This window comes from Spermophilus citellus, assembly GCF_964194105.1.
Source record: "Spermophilus citellus genome assembly, chromosome: 9".
Taxonomy (NCBI): domain Eukaryota; kingdom Metazoa; phylum Chordata; class Mammalia; order Rodentia; family Sciuridae; genus Spermophilus; species Spermophilus citellus.
In genome coordinates, this window is record NC_138191.1 from 52724496 (window position 1) to 52746564 (window position 22069).

Here is a 22069-nt window from a genome sequence, read left to right on the forward strand (position 1 = left end):
TTAGGAAAAGGTTAGCTTGCTATGAATTTTTATAAGGTTATGGTGTTATTTTTGGATTGATTTGAGAATTAAGTATACTTTAATGAAAAATTTGGAATAATAAATTTTCATTATTAATTGAGCTACATATTAAATGGTGAATTTCTCGAACATATCTGGATCAAAGTAGTTGTTAAAATATATATGAGATAAATATGGGTGTAAAGTTTTATGCATGTAATATTTAAGTTATTTTAATTCTTTATTACTATATTTGGATCTATTAAACTGTTCAAAAGGGCAACAGTCGTATGATATATAGTTTCACTATCTATAGTAACTATAACTGTTTGAAATTTTAGGTCGTGTGTGTGGTAAACAATTTCAAAGGAAGACAACCAGAAAATGAGCATATACACATGGATAATCTGGCCCAGATGCCAATGATCAGCATTCCTCGAGTAGAAAGTCCTTTGGAAAAGGTACCATCTGTACAGGTAATTCACAATTTAAATTCTAAAATGTAATTGTTATCTACAGCAAATTAATAATTATTCCTGTGTATGTATCTGGAGAGTGCCTGCACAGTTATTATTAATTTACTTAACCTCAAAGTCTAATGGTTTAGCAAGAATTTAGCCATTGAAAAGATCATCTTAAAAAATGCATATTGTATTTAAAGTGTCTCTGTATCCCTCATGCTAAAAGCTGAGTACCTATAGATGGAATCTGTTAAGTATTCTGCTACAGTTTCTATATAAGGAATGCTGTGCACTGGTCTCACACATAGACAAAGTAGTAAGATGCTTTTACTTGGGAATATATGCATTTTTCATCAAATAGATTCCATTTCTTTCATATTCCGTGTCCATGAGAAAGTGCTGTGTTCAATTCCTGGCATATAATCAGGTCTTAATAAATATGTGTTGAATCTCATTCTCAAAATTCTGGCAGCAGGAAAACACTAGTTGTGCTTTCCTGAAAGGAGGCAGTGAAGGCAGGCTGGGCTGAATACAACCAGACTACGAAGAACATTGAATAGCAGATCAAGACCTCAGCAGGCCTGGCAGCAAGCACAGAAATCAAGTTCTTAAGACAAGCTGCTCTTGAGATTCTTGTGAACCAGATAGGGTGATATTTCCTAAATGTTGATGCAATTGTGTGCATTTGTAACTAGTTGATTGCTCGGAGAGTTACTAGTGTCTTCTCAATCAGCCTGATCCACTTTCACATTTTGGTCAGTATCTCAGAAAAATTTACTCACGTGCTAATCAGGAGTGGAGGTGGAGAGAATCTGTGAGTGATAATTGGGTGAAAGAATAAAATGTCTTAAGAAACTGTAAGAAGAGACAATAAACTAGGTAGAAATAAAATGTTTTGTATTTGAATTTGAAAATTGTGTAGGGTAGGGAGCATTTAGGTTAAGTGCACAAATGAAAAAAGTCAGAGGGACCACAAGTTGGCATGTGCCAACAGCATAATACCCCTGTCAAAATAATTCATAGGATCTTTAAGTCTCACTTAAGGAAAATGCAACCCTGACGGAGCAGACTGGTGATTTGCTGTGCTCATCCTGGTCAGGATAACATGGAATATCGTGCAATGCTCGTGGCAACACAGTTCAATGGTGGAGACCAACAAAATAGAATATTCAGTATTCCAAAAATAAACATTAAATGAGTTAGTGAATATGTCCAGGATGCTGAGTGGACTCAAAAGTCATGGACAATGAGAGATTATTGGAGCAAAGATGATCAGAGACAAAGAAAACTCATGGAAGAAGCAATAATTTCCCACGAGTGTCTAATAAATGGTAGATGTATGAGATTGGTTCTGTAGGACCTCAGAGATCACAAGTAAGGTGAACAAAAGGAATGGGGGTAGGAAAATAAACGATGACCAGAGAGAGGAAATCCTTTCTGAAAATGGAATGACTGCATTAGGAGAGGTTATTTCTTTTTACTATAAGGATTCCAGAATAGCTAAATAATCACTTACCTATAATACTTTGGAGGGAATTAAGTATTTAGATGTTAGAGATTCTAAATAATAATATTGATATCAGCTACCATTTAATAATCCTTAGTATGCATCAAGTTTTGTACTAATGGTTTTTATAAATTCTATAAAACAATTCTGTGCTTTACAACTATATTTAGTCCCCACAACAATTTTTAAACTGGGTCTTTTTATAGTGGCAGAGACTGTCAGGAGTCTACTGATATTCATTCTCCCCATCTTCCTTCAAATTTTTGCTATATCCATGGCTGCCCAGTCTTAGTCTGTACTTTTCAGCTTCTCTTGCAGTTAGTTGAATGTGACCAAGTTTAGAGCAATGAAATATGAGTAGAGGAATAAGCGCAACCTCTAGCATATCTCTTCAAAGACTCTTGCTCTGGGCATTCTCTACCCCTTATAATCAAATGGAAAATATAGATTGGAGCAATCTTGGAAGCAGGTTTGTAAAATGACTGATCAACCTTGCCAGTCTGTGTCCCTGGATGACCTCCTGGAGCAGAGCCCACATAACCATTTCACTCTAGATGGTTCTATAAAGGAAATGAACAGCTTCCTCTCTGAGTCATTGGATTGTTTTAATTTCTGTTCTCTAGGGGTTTAACTGATGTTTTATTATAATAAATTTCCCCATATTTATCCACAAAAGTACACATCATTGATAAGCCACAGAGAAACATTATACAGTATAATGTTTTGAGATACATACTTATATAAATAAGTACACATTTTAAAAACTGAATTATATCTACAAAATTAGATTTTGTTTAACTTAATAAATAAGCATAGGAAACAATGGAATTGAGAAAAAGATCTTAAACATATTTTAAAGAAAATGGTCAGGGTAGCAATTAGAGTCTTTTCACTTTGTATATCTCCAAAATCACCATAGGTAATCATCACAGACTTCTGCTATTGAACATATTTGTTTGCATGAGAGTTCTTTAGTAGTTCCCTAGCATTGCAAATATTCTTATATACTACTATGTCATTCTCTATATTAAAGGATTGAAAATTTCTATTGTTGATTTTATGTTGATTCATTGTTATTTACAGTGCCTTTAAAAATATAAAATGATAAAAGCAGAAATATTATATTAGACTCTGTGAATTACCAGAGAGAATGTTTATTAACTTCTTTCTTTCATTACTATATTTGTTTGTTGTCCATATCAAATCCGTGTACTTTTCTTTAGTTTGTGGTTGGGGAATAAAGATGGTTTGAAGCTGATTCAGTTCTCCCCTCACTCACTGGAGTGTCTGTACATGATGCTGGCTCTGCTCTCTCTCCCTCTTTTTTTTTTTTTTTCTGTTCACAGGCAAAATACTTCCTGCATAGGGCCTGGTTTGTTCTTTTACTACATAGACATGTAAACAGAGGAAGATGAGATGTTCTAGGAATATATCTTAGACTCTCCTTTGAAACTGTTAAAAGGACGTGCATTTATGCTTATCAGCCAGAATGAAAGCAAGACCATCACTGTGGCTGCCCTTTCTTTTTGTGATGAGGAATAAATGAAGGAAACATATTGCTTTTTACTTTTGTTCACATTGGCAAAAAACATGCAAAATTCTTCCAGTAATTGATTTTAATAATTGATATTTATATAGTGAGAAATATCACTATATAAATATCATTTGTTCATTTGTTACTATACAAATATACAAATAATTGATATTTGTGTAGTGTATATATTAGTTTCTAAAAGCTGGCCCTCTGAGGAGTTAGGGACCCTGTGTTAAAGTTTGGCCTGCAGACATGTCCAGTAGGCTTAGCATTATTACACCAAACTGTCATTTTCTTGTTGTCACTTTCATGTGGAAAAAGCACAGGGTTTCTTCCAGAAGTTATGTACTTATATAACCTCTTATGTTCAGAGTGCATGTTTGATAAACTATAACTACAGAGTAATTATAGCATGCAAGCGTGCTTTATTTTTATGCCAGCAATTTATCCCTTAATTATAGGGAGTTTGTCATATGGTTAATTACCATAGCTTATGAGAAAAACTCATGATTTTTCTGAATACTAAGTAAATCTGAACATTCATTACATCTGGTTTTATGAAAAGAATTAGTCATCTGTGGAAACTGGCCCATCATATTCCAATGTCCACTAAATATTCAAGTTACCAATAACTCATTACAGATCTTACTCATATCAGATCATGAGAAGTCTAATTGTACATCAGCAGTGAATTGTTAAATCAATGGTGCCACATTCCCACAATGGGATCCAGTATGTTATAGTATGGTACTTCTGCTTATAAATCCTGGAGGTAGACTGCTTGGGATTTGGGGCAATTTTGAACTCAGGCAAATCTCTTAAATACCCAGGGACTCAGTTTTCTCTTTCATAGATTGGTCATTATAGTAAAATACTTAGAACAGCATCTGGAACACATGTGTTGAGGTGCTAGGGATGTACTAAGAATATATCATCAAAATGATGATATAAAACTACTTTGTCCAGCTCCTCTACTCAGAACCTTTGTGGAGGATTGCCTAAAAGATCAATGAGTCCTTTCTCCCTTGTTTTAGGAAAATAAACTGAGCTAAATCTATCCTGCTTCAAACATAAATAATCAAGACAAGAACTTAAATCCCTTAAAATGTTTTTGTGACACAGAAGAAAGATAAAACACATCTTTTAAAAAAATGTTTAATGATATGAAACTTAATTACATTTATTGTAGATAGCATCTTCTTTCCAGCCAAGGAAATTAAAGAAAACATGAAATGAGAGGGAAAAGATAACTGTACAAGTAGAAATTAATGTAAGAAAAAAAATAATGCCCTGAAAGGATTTAAACCAATACTAGAAACCTTGAGAAAGAAAATCCACACTGGAGAAACTCAAAGCATGTACATTAAGAACAAGTTTTTCAATAGAAGAACAGGAGAATAAAAGTGATCTCAGAAAAGATAATAGATTCAGAAAAGATAGTAGATATAGAACATACCACAGAAAAATAACGGGTCATTGTATGTCTTAAAGAAGAGAATAAATGGAGTAGCAACAGTATTCAGATACAAGGTAAAGTTGAAATACATATCAGAAATTAGATATTTCTCACTGAAGTTCTTAGCTACCAAAACTGAAGAATCCTCTAAATACTGAGGGATAGCATTGTTCTCAATTATTAAGTACTTCCTTCTTTGGGAGAACATCCTTCCTTCTCTGGTTACTTTGGACCAATGACATGTGCATAGAACTTATAGGACGCTTATCAGCCAGAGACTCAGAGGGTCGTCAGAGGCATTGATCCCGTGCCTTCCTCCAGGAGAAGCTCCTTTCTAGATCAGGACTGCTCCCTCAGCCTCAACCCTAGAATGGGAAGATAGCAGAAGCCGACCAGCATCTAACCTGCAACCTCAACAAATAATAGAACCTGGCTGCCAAACTGTGGTACCAGAAATAAATATTTGTTGGGAGTTTCTGAGTTTTTGAAGTTGTCATAATGTATACTTAGTGAAATATGAAAACACTAAATTAGAGAAAGTTAGTTACTTCCCAAGAATAAGAGCAGGCGGCGTCAGACTTCTCCCTCCACATTAGTCCTATAATCAATGGAGTAATATCTTAAAGGTTTTCAAGGAGTAAGTTTGTGATATAAGAGTTCTTTTCCCACTCAAAAGGTCATGTAAGTGTTAACATAACCATAAAATATCAGCTTTATCAGAATTTGCAAATCATGCTTCTCATAAAAAGGTACCAGAAAATGTTTGCCAACTGAGTAATATAGCACTATCCAGAGCTTTTAATTTAGGGAAGTCATTAGAAGAATGGGTTGGGAGAAAGAGTGAAAGCTATTTACATGGAGAATTAAATGGAACTAACTATGGCAAAACATAGAAATAGAAATGTTGCAAAATCATAAAATTTATTTAAAGACAAGATTTATAGCAAAATAAATAATGAAAAATGAAACAGAAACCCTAGATAGTACCATAAAAGTATAAAATCTGAGCATTTCCAGGTTTTATAAGGAGGGACTATTCTTTAGTGCTTCATTCTTGGCTTTTCTAACCAGAAAAAAAGTTCAAGTGTTTTGAAAAACAGAAGTTACCAAGAGTAGTTTAAAAACAATTTTTAAAAGCCTGATGAAAAAGTATAAAATATAAATAATGTGTAGATCAAAAGTTCGATGTCTTTAGTATATAAAATATGCTACTTGAAAAAATGGGTCAAGTTCATGAATAGGCAGATCATTGGGGGTCAAATACATGGAAAAGCATTCTGTCATTGTGGATGAAAATTCGTGAAGGGTTTCTTGTGTGACTTCAAACAGTCGGGTCTTAATGAATCTCCATTGTGCCTTAATGAACAATGGAGATTCATTAAGGAGCTGGAGGAAGTAAACATGTTCAGAATGGAGAATAAACTGAAGGACAGTAAACTGAAGAAGAGTAACAGTGAATAAAAATAAAAAAACAAAGGATATTGTGAAAGTCCAGTTCAATGCTACGGACAATGTGGACTAGATCTCAATGAAGCCATGCCGTGTCATTTTGACTGTCCAGGTATCATTTGGCAGAGTCCATTTTAAGTCAGGTGCTGATTCTGATCAGAGGAGTTTTCTAATTGTCTTAATAGCTTACAGTAGAAAAGGACTGTGAGCCAGGGCATCACTAAGAACCTTCCCCACCTGAAAAAGCTTGCTTATTTCTCCTCTGTGGTATTTTTCTGTTCTCTCTTCAGAGATTTCTCTTCTTCACAACTCTAATGGGTAAGGTGTACATTGGTATTCCTTCTCAGTGAGCCTCTTGGGTCACACTGCATTCATTCCATTGGCAAAGCAGTGAGCTCTTTGTTGTCAACCATTGAAACTTTACCACTCTCTTGCCCCTACTTGCTGTCATTCTGAAGCCTGATGCTGATGCTTAGGTTGGCACAGGTAAACACATGGAAAATTATGTATGCATGATGGATCTTAACTGATTCCCCATGGAAAATAAAAGGAAAGAGGCATTTTATCTGACAAGGGAAGAGAAGTATTTAAAATTTAATAGATAAGATTTGAAAGAAAATGGAATATTTCCAATAGAACTAAGAGAAATTAATATCCACATTATTTTATTAAGGCAGTTATCACAGGCCACTATAGGCACACATGGCTGATATGGAATAATTTTGAAAGGTAAAGTGAATAGACTCAAGGATAAAAAGTGCTTTTTAGGAAAATATATTTTTCATCTAAACCCAAGCATTGTGTTCTCTTTGATTGATGTGATATTAATCAGTTGAATCAAAGAGGATTTCCTCTTGCCAACAAGAAACAGAAGGTAATGTCAGAAATAGTTTACAATAGAAGAGTTTGCATATACCTAGGTAAGGGGCTTTTCACTAGCCAATGAAGCTCATGATGTGAAAGCATACCCTGCTTAACTGAAGCATTAACTAAGTGAAAGTGATAGGCAGTAATGACAATTCCAAAAATCTAGAAATGTCATAATGAGTATGTACTATTACAGATGGAAATTACCATTTTTAATTCCCATGGCAACGGCAAAGTCAAATTATACGGATAGCAAAATTCTAAGATAACTCACAATGAGCCAGGCAACCATATGCATTGAGCTTTACATGTTCTCCTTTGCAGATTATTGGATTTCAGGAATCCAAGGGAAGCAAGAGTTGAAATTTAGTCAGGGAAGGAGGTAGAAGGAGAGCTAGGTTTTAGCAGCTGGAAATCCTTGGTTTGAAACCCAGTTCTTCTATGTAATAAGTAGGTGGAGTTAGACACCTTCCTTCGTGCAAAAATTACGAATTCTCTTTTACTTCAGACAAGGATACCTCTATGAACGTATTTCATAGATTTAAAAGTTTATGCAATGTCTACTTCATGCATGAGCACATGTGGCCAAAAATATTACGGTATTAAATACTGCATACATTAGGGCCCTAGCAACAGCAAAACAATATTGTGATTTCTTGTCAAGACAAATATGACTGTACGTTTCCATGTACCCTGTGATAAATTTCTTTGAGGCTTCAGAATGCTCTGCATGAATAACTCTGGCAATCTATTTAAGATTCAGTTGCTTTCCTATGATACAAATCTTTGCTTTACAGGGCTGCTGGACTGTAATATAAATTTTATACAGGACCATGTCAAAACAACTTTATTAGTAATTAGTTATTGGAATATTTAGTGGAACTAAACATAGTCATATTTTAGGCATTTTCCCTTAATCTAAGCTCTGAGCATTTATGCCAAATATTTGAAGTAAATCAATATTTATGTGCCATACTCTGTTCTCACTTGTCAAATTTAATTTTGCTTTAAAACAGTGCATTGAAAATGGAGGCTTAAAGATTTCAACAAGCATTTAACATTTTTTAGGTTAAAAAGAGTAGCACATTTAGTTACTCCTTTGCCATATGTCATTTTTCCAGTTTGTGCATCCATATATTTAGTATTTAGTTTTTCACACTATTTATGAATCAAAATGTATTACACAAAGAATAAAAGCCAGATTTTTTTTCCACTTATCCAACAGTCCTTTTATAAATGCATATTTCAGCCATTTACTTTGGAATGTAGACAACAAGCATTCTCATCTCATTTGTGTGAATAAATAGAGTTGATGTCTGCATCTTAAAGTGACATGATTCAGCCATTAGTTAAGGAGAGAATAAACAATGATGGATTAAAAAATCATTCTTGATGCCTACATAATTAGATGTGCACAGGAAACTGCTCCCAGCTGCTCATCCCCTCTTCCCTCAAATCTGCTTCCTCGGGATCCACTATCCTAGAAGTACTAAGAGTCCTTGGAATCAATCAGAGGCACCATGATACCATGAAAACTTTCTGCAGTGAAACTGTAAAATGTTAACAAAAACTAGGAAAATAAACTAAACAATGACACATCTTATGAAAGAACCAGCCATTTGTTTTTTGTGTGGTTGTTAAAGAAGGAATCAAAGAGTAAACAATTCAGGTCAATGTTTAAAATTTGAATATTCAGGGTTGGGTGTATAGTTCAGTAGTACAGTGCTTGCTCAGCATGCTCCAACCCTTGGTTCAATCCCCAGCACCACAAAAAATAAAATAAAATATAAAATTCAATAAACAAAACAAAAAATTAACGGGAAGTACCTGTATCTCACCAGAGTAATTACTGGAAACATTTTCGTAATGTAGCTTTCAAGAACGGAGGAGGTTGTGCACAACCAGCGATTCCGTGTATGATTCCTTTCATAGCCTGCTTTTACTCACTTAAAAATACACCATAGTATAGATCAGTAAATACAATAATCGGATATCAAGCATAACAGTAAAAGCTAATCTTCAATTAGAGCTTAATGTTGAGTCTCAAATTACAGCGAACCTCACACATAAAATATTTTGAGTTTTTATAGATATCATATGAGTGCTTCTTTCTTCCACATTACAAAGAAAGTGACTAAAAAGGGGTAAGTAACATGCCCAAGGTCACACAGCTGGCCTGGCCTGTGTTTTAAATCAAGAATACAAATCTGTATTTTTCTTTTCATGGAAATATGTTGCATCTTTGTCATTTTGGATACCAAACTCATAATCACTATGCCACACAATAATATGTTGAAAAAGATTATAAACCATATCAAATTATATATCCATTACTTTTAATAGGCCTAAGAGATTGCTTCTTCTTCCAATTTTCCACAATCATATACAAATACTAAGGTAAACAGCCCTAATACATTTGTATTTGTAAATCAATTAATAACTTAAGATAAATTTATAAGAGGAAATTCTAAAAGGAAGAGAATTAATACTATTCAGACTTGAATGCAAATGTCCTCTCCAACAATATTGAGACTATTGTTCATAATCTTCACCTGTGTTAGAGATCAAAAATAAGTGAGGTATCTCATTTTGATCAATGTTGTTTGAATATTTTCCAATAAATTTATTTTAAAATTTTTTGAACAATCTGATGTTGAAACAACAATTCAATAACTGACACACTAAATTATGGACACTACTGGGCCTTTACGCTTAGTTTATGACTGGCCATCCTAATGTTTTAAAGTTCGGGCACATTGAAGCACAATTTATGCCCTAAGTTTCCTTTTAAAACTGTACACTCAATGAGTTCTGATAGACACATACCATCATGTCATCATCACCATTACCAAGTTATAGAACATTTCTGTCACCCCAAAATGTTTCTTCCCCTTTTGCCACCAGCCACCTCCTTCAACCTCCACTCCCTGGCAACCTGTGATGTATTTTCAGTTCTTACAGCTTTGCCTGTCCCAGGTTGTCATATACATGGACTGATACAGCATGTGGCCTTTTGAGTCTGACTTGTCCTGCATGCATCAACAGGCCTCCCCCACCTTCCTTCCTATTGTTGAATAGGATTCTGTCATGTGAAGGTACCACAGCTGGTTTACCAATTAACCAATTGAAGGACATTTGGGGCAATAATGAAGAATGCTGATAAGCACACATGTACAGGTTTTTGTATGAATCTGTATTTTTTTTTCTTTTGGATATATACCTAAGAATAGATGGTATATGGCACTGGTAGATTATATGGTTTGTATGGTAAATATATATTTACCTTTAAAAAAGATTTTATAGATTGTCTTGGTTCAGAGCCCTTGTGGTTTGGAATGGTTCTGAAATGTATCTTGATTTGGCTTGTCTAATTTTTTACAACTGGTGTTTCTTCGTGAAAATAGGCAAACTTTTAAATGAGGAATTTTAATCAGGTCCTGATCATGCAAGAATTCATTATGCAGTTTGTCATTAGCCAATTCTCCAATTCTTCTCTGTCATATAACATTGGCCTGCTTATTTAACAAATCTAAACTATCTCCAAAAGTCAAAATGAAATAAAATAAATAAGAATCCAGTTATTTAAAATACTAGTGTAAAAGAAGGCCTATGGGCTATTTATGAATGAATTACCTTATTATCATTTGTTACATACAGCAAACTTTTATATGTAGTCAGTTTTGTAATTAATGAAACAAACATCAAATAAGAAACACTGAGATATATTTTCCAGAACCCATCAGCTTACAGTGTAGAAGGGAGAAAGACCATTTTGTAGGCACATACAGAAGACTGTGATGATGGATATGCTAAAGAAGCTACTACAGGGGACTTAACTAAATTTAGAATGCTTGCAACATTAACTAAAGGGAGACCTCAAGGATCATTATGCAAAAGAGGAGGGGAAAGAAGAATGTTCCAGATAGACAAACCAACTCATGCAAAGGTTGTGTTTGGCAGGATATGGATGAGTTTTCAGATGATCAAGCAGAGGGTCCAGAATAAATGAGAAAGAAATGGAATTCATGGGAGCAAGAGAGACTTAGGCAGATGGATAAATTAGCAGTCAGGAAGTATCCACATGGCTCAGGAAACTTCGTAGTGTGAGGAAGACCAGACAGGAGATAAATTGGAATTTTTTACTCCTAACATGCTTGATTATTGAGAATATAGCTAGGACTATTGGATAAAAAGGGGCCATGGGACCTAAGATACTTAGATAAGAAATTCAGAATGCAGAGTACATGGATTCCCACATCCATCAGGTACCATAAACACATGAGTATTAATGGACTTCCATGAAATGTCTTGTCAGTGCATTTGTAAAACGTGGAGTTGAAATAAAGCAGCCCTTCACAACCTAGAGGTGTTGTGAGGCTCTGGGCAAGGCATCTGATGTGCAGCTGATCTGCAATATTTTGAACATGAGGGACTTCTTTTTATAATCATTCACTATTGCTGTTTTTTTTTAAAGGCAGTACTCTTTTACAGTGATTACATTTTTAAAAAGAACTAATTTCATATGCCTGGCAGTGCCTACTTCACTAACCAATCACTGTACTACACCTTCAGGCAGTGGTACTCAGAGCCATGTAAAAGAAGGGGATTCTATTGCTTATAAGCACTTGCAAATATGGCAAACTTTGAGGATGCAAGCCCAAGGAATCTGTTCCAGTGTGCCCTTATTTGGGTCTGGGGATCTGAAATGTATCAGGCAACTCAGGTGAGTTGAACGTGGGGCAAGACATGGCCTGGATCTAGCTGGGCCAGCAGAGCCTCTAATGTAGTGGTTCTCAATGCTGGCTGCACATTCGAATCATCCAGAGAGCCTTTAAAATTTCCAGCTATCATGCCATGCCTCAGACCAATTAAATCCAGGTCTTAGGAGTTGCATCAGTATTTTCTTAAAGCTCCTAACATGAAACCATGAATGAGAACCAGTGTCCCTAAAGATTCGGTGTGGAAAGCTGTCTGCTTCTTTGGCTTCTCAGGACTTGAAAATACTTTATAAGATCTGTAGCTAATGCTCCAGTAAAAACTGGGCTTGCCTTTGGCTTAATTAGCTTATCAGAAAAAGCCGCCTAGAGAGTTCTTCCTTCTTTGGGGAGAAACAATTCTCTCAGAAAATAGCTTTTAGCCCCTCTTCTCTCAAGAGTACAAAAGGAAATTCCTGAATGGAAATAAAACTCTGAACTAATACAAAATCCTGCACTGAAACAGAACCACTGGATGGAGAGAAATGGTTCCCAAGACTTTTCTTTTCCAAGGAAACTCTTGTTCTGTCACATTTTAGTTTTTGTGCTTGTTTCCATACCCCAAATTCTTAAAATGAAAATAAATTACATAACATGAATTTTATAACCAATTTCACAGCTTTAAGTCTGAATTTTACTAATAGTTTCTTATTACATGGACCTGTCTTTATTTCTGTTTACTGAAATACTCTCACCAATTTCACAATGTACCAGGAGGAAAATCTAACCTAACAAAGTCAGGTTGTAGAGTACTATGTACTCTATGTAATCTACGTGGTAAAAGTGCTTTTTGTGTTCTCTCTTCACCCATACAATGAATAAAGTAAGGAAACAAATAGCAAAATAAAGAGCAACAATACTTGGGATTAAGTTAGCCATCTATCTTTCCTGATAAAATGTGAGCTACATATGTATAACATCAGAATCATTGATTGGTTTCATCATAGGACAGTGATTCTTTATCTTAAATCCTCAGGAGTTTTTCAGGATGCAAAATATATTTCAAATATTTGTGGATTCTGTTGCAGAAACAGGGTTTAGAGGATCACTTTGTAATCAAATATGGCAATTTATGCAGCAAAATAGCACAAATTGCTTTGTATCAGTTGTGTTTTTGCTACCATTAAGTTTGCACCAAGTCTTGTAAGGAACATTTGACTTTTAAATTTTGCTTGGATATTAGAAATGTAGACTTGTAGAATTATAGACTATAAGGTCAAATGAACAAATGGCGATTTTATTTCTAAAATTCTAGCCATTTTTTTAAAATTCTTGATTTCTTTCATTATTTTTTTTATTTTCCTTCTTCTCCTAGTCCCTCCTCTTTTTTCCCATCCTTCTTATTTTGTCTTTTTACCTTTTTTTAGCTTGTTTCTATGATTTTTATAAATTTAAATGAATGGTGGATATATTTGAGTAGGGATAAGGATCATTATGTCTAAAATATAATTTATACAAATAGGATAAAGTGCATTCCAATAGGATTATCTGTTATTTAACATAGGAGAAAGCTGGTTTGTCAGGTTAAATTATTTGTGAAAACTTCCCAGTGTTGGAGGCCACATCCAAACACTGGACATTCAAACTACCTGGCTGCAGAATGCCCAATGACACATCTCCCCAACCAATGGAGTCAAAGCTACAGATCATTGAATTAAAGGCATTATATGCATGGATCCTATTCTATGTTCAGGTTAAAAACCTAACCTGATTGATGACAATCTCTTACTAAAACACAAAGTCCAATCTTTTAGTAATGAAGCATTTTCAAAGAAGGAACTGGGAAATATTTAATCTCAGCTTTTGATCTAGCAGCTTTAGCAACCTAGTACTTAAACTGTTCCTTTTCTACACAAAGAAGTAAATATTTAAATAATATGTAAAACACATTTTGTAGGTGTCTGAAAACCAACCTTCTGAGAATGGCCAAGAAGAAAGTTCACAGGAAAGGTCCTTTAAAGACTGTCTGGCCAGGCTGTTCAGCTGGATAATAGGAGTAAGCCACTGTGAACACCTTCACTTAAGGCAATAAACGTATGTGCGCTAGAGCGCACTGGAATTTGAATTGGGTTGCAAAGCAAAAGCAAATACGGAAAAATGTGTCCTTCTGTGCAGAATTCCATTACAACCAAAAGAGGCCTAGACACTATAGATTGCTTGTAATTATTGTTAATTTTTCAAATATTTTTATTTTTCACTTATTAAAGAGAATTTAAAATTCCTTAAGTAAATAGTCCCTTAATAATGGCTTTTCACATTTTGTTTTCATATAGCTTTAATTCGGCATACTTTTCTAGAGTAATGTTTTTATTTTTTCTCTCCTCATTTCCCCTATTTTTTTAAAAGGAAGTGGTGAGTGGCAAATCTCAGGTGGCAAGTCATCACCAATTGTTTATGCCATAAATAAATGATAATCTGGTTTAAATAGCATTTTAAATTCATTGCAGAGCATAATTTCTGTAAATGGGGAGGGGAAAAATAAATAGTAAAATAGATTTTCATGTAGAATTTAGAGCATTAAAAATGGACATGCTATAGGTTTTAGAATTTTCCAAATTTATGAATCCAAAAGATGTCTTAGAAATGAAGTACCTGCTTTTCCATGGGACCCCTGCACTCAAGGACTGGACTCAGTATTTTGCTCCATGCTTTCTGTTGATCTGAGTGAACACTTTCTAATGGATAGTTCATGTATTATATTCCAAACTTTACCTACTTGGGTTGCAGTTCTATCATCTTCACTTTAAGCCTTTGGTATGTGTAATTGTGAACAGCACCAGAAATTGTACGGATAAATTATATGACCACTTACTTCTATGCATGAGATTTTGGTTTGCCTACTGCTTGTTTGTACTGTCTTCCAGAAATAAGATTTAGTATTGCATAACTAAGATTTCACACAAATTTACCTGGGTACAGTGGCACACACCTCTAATCCCAGCAGCATTGGAAGCTGAAGCAGGAGGATCCTGAGTTCAAGGGCAGATTCAGTGAGACCCTATCTCTAAATAAAATATTAAAAGGGCTTGGGATGTGGCTCAGTGGTTAAGTGCCCCTGGGTTCAATCCCGGTAACAACAACAAAAGAACAATTCACACAAAAGGAAAAATCCGTTGTCATCTGGCTTGATGAGCCCAATGCTCATCAACTTACATGATGTGGAAATAGTAAATGCAGTTGTTTTTTGTTTTTTGTTTTTTTGTATTACTGAGAAAAACATCAGTGGGGGGGGTGAGCAATATCATAATTTCTTTCATGTGAATTATTACATCTGTATATTTCAAAGTGTGTATTTACATACCTTATTGATGAATATTGTGTAATATAAAATTTCAGATGGTAACATAATTTTCTTGTTATATAATAATCTGGTCCCTTCTCTAGATTCCTACAGGGGAAATCACCCTTGTGCTAGAAGAAAAATAATCTTATTTTTAAAAGCCTGCAATAAACAAGAAGATAATCCATCTCCTTCATTTTAGAGTATAGATTCATTTGCTCTTAAACAATGAAGTTGATAAAGAGACCCCTGTCCTCTCTGTGCAATTTTTTTATGTACTGAGATCATATTAAATTTCCCTTTCTTCCCTATGCACACTTCAATATTTTATTTTCATATGTTTATAGCTCTCTGCTAACCACAGCCAACTTAAATGATGAGCCCCAAGTGGGATCCTTCTAATTCCTGTCAAATAGGAAAATCATCTCAGATGTTAAAACTTATATGTGATATGAAATGGAAAGAGTGTTAATTAAGAGGAAAGAACCCTGGGATCTAAAAATGTAGTTAGTCTGGAAATAAACTGTTTCCCTTGTAGTTTAAATTAATAATGACTTGGCATGGAGGAAAGGGTAATATTCCTTGGTTTGGAATAGCCACTAAAGCATGTGATTTTAAATCACAACCTTGAATCCCAACATTTTCTGGATCTCAATAGCACACTTAGAGTTGTATGTTTAATACCTCATTACTAAGGCATGTATACAAGAATTCTAAAGACCAGTTAGTTTATAATAAACAAAAATCTGTTGGCTTACAGTCCTGGAAGCTGGGAAATCCAGGATCAAGAGGCCAGCATCTGGAAAGTGCCTTCAAGTGGCATCATCCTATGTCGGAAGCAAAGAGAAAGAGAAGGAAGAGAGAAGGGATCTGAACTTGCCCTTTTATAACCAGCTCACTGCCACAATAATCGCCTTAATCGTGCATGAAGGCCCCACCCTTGTGACCTAATTACCTCATTAGGCTCCACCTCCCAGTGCTGTTGTATTGAGGATAAATCTCCAACTCCTATTTTTTGGGTGATACATTCAAATCATAGCATATTGTGATTTTACATTACTTTTTTTGAGATGGTCCCAATTTAGGTCTGCTCTTACTGATTATGTTCAGCCCCCTTTTACCTTTCATCACATCCAGGTTAAATGATAACCTACATTTATGTGGCCCCCTACAGTGACCACACCCTTCAAGTACTTTCTCCAGCTGACACTTGTGAACTTGACTTTTCTCTGCTTCTGTCAAGCTTTGCATTGCTCATCCATAGCTTGTTTCTAGTGATTTCTGTGCCTTATTAAGATCACCAGACATCTAATTCTACCCACTAGAGTGTTGGTTGTCACCTTCACTTAGAATTATCTTCAGCAATTTTAATGAGCCTGTGGTCCCCTCTTTATCTGGGTCAACAGCTGGAACACTAAGAGCCTATACCAGTGGCCTCAGAACACTATTTTCTGTTCATTTTTATGTCTTTTCCTCTCTCTTAGTGTCTCTTCTTTACTCCTTCCCCACCCATCATTTGCCACTGATTGATTAATCTTCAATTTTTATCTTAACTTTCTAGCAATTATTTAATTCTAGGTCCTGTCCAGAGGTGTAACACTAATGTCAGTTTTGTACTGAAACACTCTATATCAGATTGTATTTTCTCAGTTCACTGATTTCAAGTTCCCACAGGGACACTGGAAATAAAGCGAAGATGTATTCTTTCCACAATTCGTATGGTTTTTATTCAATCATAGTGGATTATATAACTCTGAAAACTGTTTCTCGTCCCAATGTCATGCCTGCACTTTTGGAAGGAAAACGTGGCAATAAATTCCTGAATTTCCCAACCTTTTTATCATGCATTATCTAAATGGAAAATTAAAATTTCTAAAATGTTATCAGGACTCCATGAAGCAGCCAGCGTGCTCTGCTTACTTCTGACTTCTGCTAATATTGTTTTTCTCTAGCATTAAATGGGTCAAGTCTAGAAAACAATGCCTTAAATTATAGTCAGTCACATTCTTGCTGTTTAATATGCCTAAATTCAATGAAAATACATTTTCATCTTCACATACATTTTAAGTGTGTTTTAACTGGTTAAAACACTTTAACTGGAAATGAACTAAATTTATGCTGAAGACATTTCATGGCATGCATTCATTATATGAAATTCTGTTTATGATACCATTATATTATAAAGAGCCAATGTGACAACTACTATTAAAAGCATTCCAAATGGGTACTGTGATGGTGGAGCCCTTTTGTCATGTTGCTGTTTTCTGTAAAAGTTGTCATTCGTGTTAGATCTTGACATAATCCCAAACGTGGCATGATTAATTATGTAATATCAATTTTCACTGCAATATTCCAGCAGCCATGACCTGGCCTATTGCATGCCTGATGCTATTTAAATATTAGTCATTCCTCAGGTTTTCTCCATATATAATTTATTGCTTTTAAAAAAACCCAAGTTCTATCAAGAATTTTATGGATGAAGTAAAAAACAGATATTGCAGTCTGGAATCTAAATTCAAGCATCAAAAATAAGATATTTAAGTAGATTTTTGTCAACTAACAAATGCCACTTCAGTCTGAGCATTTCACCACCTCATTCTACGCCATCTGTCTCACAGGGAGCAATTAATCTGAAACTCCAACAGGCAGCATTAAAATTCCATTAACACTGAACAGAATATTAACGTGTCTGGCATTGCCATTTTTATCTCTCCAAATTTTGGTGTTAATTTTGAATAAAGCAGATATAACATTTTAATCTATTCAGTTAATTAAGAATATTGAATAAAATATAATTAGCAGCTAAATTACGTAATAATACATAGATTTTAGTTGAATAACACTGTACGTTTTGGCAAGCTAAACATCCTCGAGCTGAAGTTTTGTATTAGGCTAATGATGATAAGTAAAAGCTCTAAATATTTTACAGAACCAGTTTTCCCAAGACTGACTTCGTAATTGCTTCTTTTTGCAGAACCACATCACCGCCTTCGCGGAAGTCACATGATATTGAAGCAGATGGTTTTTCCCTGCATTGGACATCATCCCTTTTTACCATCCATTCGTAACACCCAAAGTTTGTTTGATTACAATAGAAGTTTATAAAGTTGTCTAATAATTTTTATAATTTTAAAATCAATGTCAACCTATCTGTTTCCCCCACTAGACTGTGAGCTCCTCGAGGGCAGGACTGTGTCTTTCTTTTCTGTATCTCCAACATCTGCAACAAAGCCTAGCAGCACAGATTAGGTGCTCAATAAAAATGAAATGATCAGATGAAAAATTAATTCTTAAATAAAATATTCACTTTAGTTTCTCAAAGAATCTCTGCAACTATGTGAAAAAGAAACTTCTACATGAGTCATATTTGTATAAGAAAACCCTCTATTTTGAGCTTGTTAAGCTTTTTAATTTTCATATATCTATTCAGCAGTATACCATATTTAATTTGATTTTTGGCTAGTTAAGCTTTTTAATTTTTTATATATCTCTTCAGCAGTATACCATATTTAATTTGAAGTGGACTTTGAAAGTCATGGGGGGTTTTATTTTATTATTCAGCATGACATTCTTTCCATTCTAACAGAATTCAGTGTGTGAAATTACTTTTAGAAAGTATGTCTTATACTAAAATAATGTTTGCACATTATATTATACTATATTTCACTTAAAATACCATTCATGCATACATTCTAAGACTGGTGCTTCTGCTTTTGAAGGGGAAAATGCCAATTTTTACTGTAATAAGTAATGTATCATAATTAAAAATTATTTATTTGGACTTTTTCTCCTGACAGCTGTGGTTTAATTGTTGACTAATAGTTTTTGATGGCAGGTAGCAATTAGGATAAACTACATGAGTAAATCCAGCACTGATAACTTCTTACAGAATAGTTTTACATTGGTAACAATGTCCTCAAGTGATTATAAGCTCCCTCCTTAGATTACTTTTTACTGGCCAAGATTCCACATAATTTAAATAGGAAAGAACCACATACTGACACACAATTTTAATGATATAAATTCTAGAAATATGATTAACGTATTTTAATTTGCATTTGTGTAGTGCTTTAAAATGCAAAAATACATTAACAGTAATTGTCTCATCCAATTTCATAATATCCCCATGTACATGTTAAAAGTATGGCTTTGTTTTATAGATGAGAAAGATAAAGCCAAGACAGGGTAAACAACATGTCCAATCCCAGGCAACTAGAAAGAGGCAGAGTTAAAACTTCAATTCAGATCTTTGGACCCCAGATTTATATTTCTTTCAAATATGCCATCATGGCCATGCCATTTTGAATGCTGAATCCATTCAGAGGTCAGTAGAGTTCTTTGCAACAACCTCTGTTTTAAAAATACAGATATGCCAAAAGAGGGTCACAAAAGCTCTGCCGTATTTTAAATGTTTACTTTTTTAAGAATGAACACTTTTCAAAAGCAACTCTACAGTAGCCTATTTTAAAACAAATATCAGATTCTCCTTGAATGTGAAGCCTGAATCAAATGTGTCTCCTGCGCCCTCTCCCACAGGCCCCCGGGGTGGGCAGGACATCTTTGACACCGAGCATGTGGAATTCAGGGTGAACATCACTATAATCTAAGGAAGAGGTGCTTCTTGGTGGTGACTTCACAATCTTTAAAGCTAACCTGAGTTATTTTGGCTCCCCTGAGCAGGTGTTGAATTGGCTGAAGCAAATCTTGAAAGAAAGTGAGTTTTAATTGACTCCATAATTCGACAGAAATCTGCAAATAAGGATAATCAAATACTTGTTCATTGTTCCCCAAATGGATGTCACTTGCCCATTTCCAACGTTGTAGGAGTTAAAACCCTTCTATTAGGGCCAAATAAAGAAAAATCTCTATTTTTACCAGTTTAGATCTCTGTAGTGATTCATTTCTGCTGGAAATTTAGAGCATGAACAGCTTTAAATGCCTGACTGTCTTCAAAGACTTAGGCAATGGCAGCAGTGGGATTTACTTACTGGGAATGGCAGTAAGGGGGATGGTCCTAATTTTTTAGAAGCAGGGTTACCAGCAAGGCCTCCAGAGTTTGGTTATTTCCTTTGGTTCCTCGTTAGCTTCCCAAGGATCCAAGCAGGCATGTTTTTCTGGTGGAAGCCTTGGCTATATGAGTATGTCAGTATTGCATATTTGCACCTTGCTAAACCTGTCTGAATGCAGGAGTTATAAATTCTCAAAACTCAGATATAACCCAGAATCAGAGTAAGGTCATTTCTAATATTTATACATCATAGGCCCATGATTGTGTGATGAATGATCAAAAAAAAAAAAAAAGAACAAAAAAGGTACATGCAAATAGGGCAAAGGCCAGAAAAGAGACTTTAACCTGATGCTATTACTTAGAATAATGAAAAATACCTTTACGAAAGTATTAATATGTAAATATGTACATACATAGTCTAGCAAAAGCAGATAAACACATATCTTTCAGATAAAGACATTTCCTTTTTATTCTACTCACTTGGGGCCCAGGTCAGTATAAATTGGTTAACCTGAAAATTTCAGTAGTCTCTGTTTGCATGGCAGAAATTCTGCACATGTTTTATCTGATTCCTAAGATAACTTAAAAGGCTCTTTTATGTTAAAAGAGAGGTGAACCTTCTTTGACAGACTTTGTCTATTCCACTTCTAGCTGGGCCTCTCTTTTCTCAGGATCTATCCTAGCCAAATATCTCAGTTACATCTACCATATAGTTTCTTTTGTGAAAAGAGCAGTAGGGGAGAAAATAATTCTCTGCTGTGTATTGTATTTTTCAAATAAAATTTTAAAAATTGAATTTTGAAAATGAGTTTTTTTCCTTGTGTGTTGGTCCTCACTGGGGGTGGAAGACGGAAGAATGCTGGCTAATGTGCATGGAAGTCAGACTCCTCAGATTAACTGGGCAGAAATGGGAAATGGCTCACAAAGGGTCAGGTTAAACCAGTTCTTTGGGCAATAAATGGCCCTCTGATCCCTAGGGCCATCCTGGCATCTTACCAATTCCTCATTTACAAACCACCAACCCCAGGAAACTCTGAGTCACTGGGCAGGCATATAATCCACTCTATAATCATCCTCCATTGCATGGCAAAGCACTACAGAAAGAATGTAAAATATCTCCACCTGCCTATAGGGCACCATTTATTAAAATTTGATTTTATGTTCTAGAAAGTTGCTCTGGACTTATACCAAATGGTTCTATTTATACCTTGTAAAAATTGACCTTACAATTTGCTTGGAATTACCTTTCTGATATCTTATGAATTAAAATTCTTTGAAAATATCAGTTACAGATTACATGTGAGTGAATCTTTTTGAAGAAGAAAAATAAGATATTCAGATTATTCCCTTCTGCCCCTTTCAGTTAAGATTCTAGGCAGTTCTTAGTACAGTAGGGACATAGCTGCATTTATGTAAAACATGTCTGCTCCTCCAATCCCAATTCTTGTGAGTCCAGAATGCATTATAGGGTCTAAATTCTAAGCTCAGATTGTCATCTTTCAAATCTGTTCCCTTGGTCATAAAGAGCTACAAACAAGAAAATATAGATGACTGGACATATAATCACACCTAGCATTCAATGAAAACTCCCGAGTTCATGACATCATTCTAAAGATGTCATTCTTAAGAAAAGAATGATGCTGCCAGATGCCATTCCTTCATATTATTGCATTTATAAATGTATTTCTGTTTTCCTTTTTTTTACTGAAACACCATAACTTGTAGAAAAGGAGGAGTTATTTTTCTCCTCAAG

The 22069-nt window shown here is 34.8% G+C and overlaps 1 protein-coding gene across 5 annotated transcripts in view; it reads left to right on the forward strand.

Annotated features, from left to right (window-relative positions):
* The window catches only part of PLPPR5 (phospholipid phosphatase related 5), a 288814-nt gene extending 267815 nt beyond the window's left edge, over positions 1-20999 (forward strand). For 3 of the 5 annotated variants that reach the window (XM_081308331.1, XM_081308335.1, XM_081308332.1), the window contains 3 exons: positions 342-476; positions 13926-14062; positions 18283-20999. In XM_081308331.1, the coding sequence (XP_081164457.1) occupies positions 342-476; positions 13926-14060 (270 nt within the window). In that variant the 3' untranslated portion in view covers positions 14061-14062; positions 18283-20999. The remainder of the gene's footprint in view (positions 1-341; positions 477-13925; positions 14063-18282) is intronic. The other 2 variants (XM_081308333.1, XM_081308334.1) reach the window with 1 other exon arrangement.
* Positions 21000-22069: the final 1070 nt, after the last annotated feature.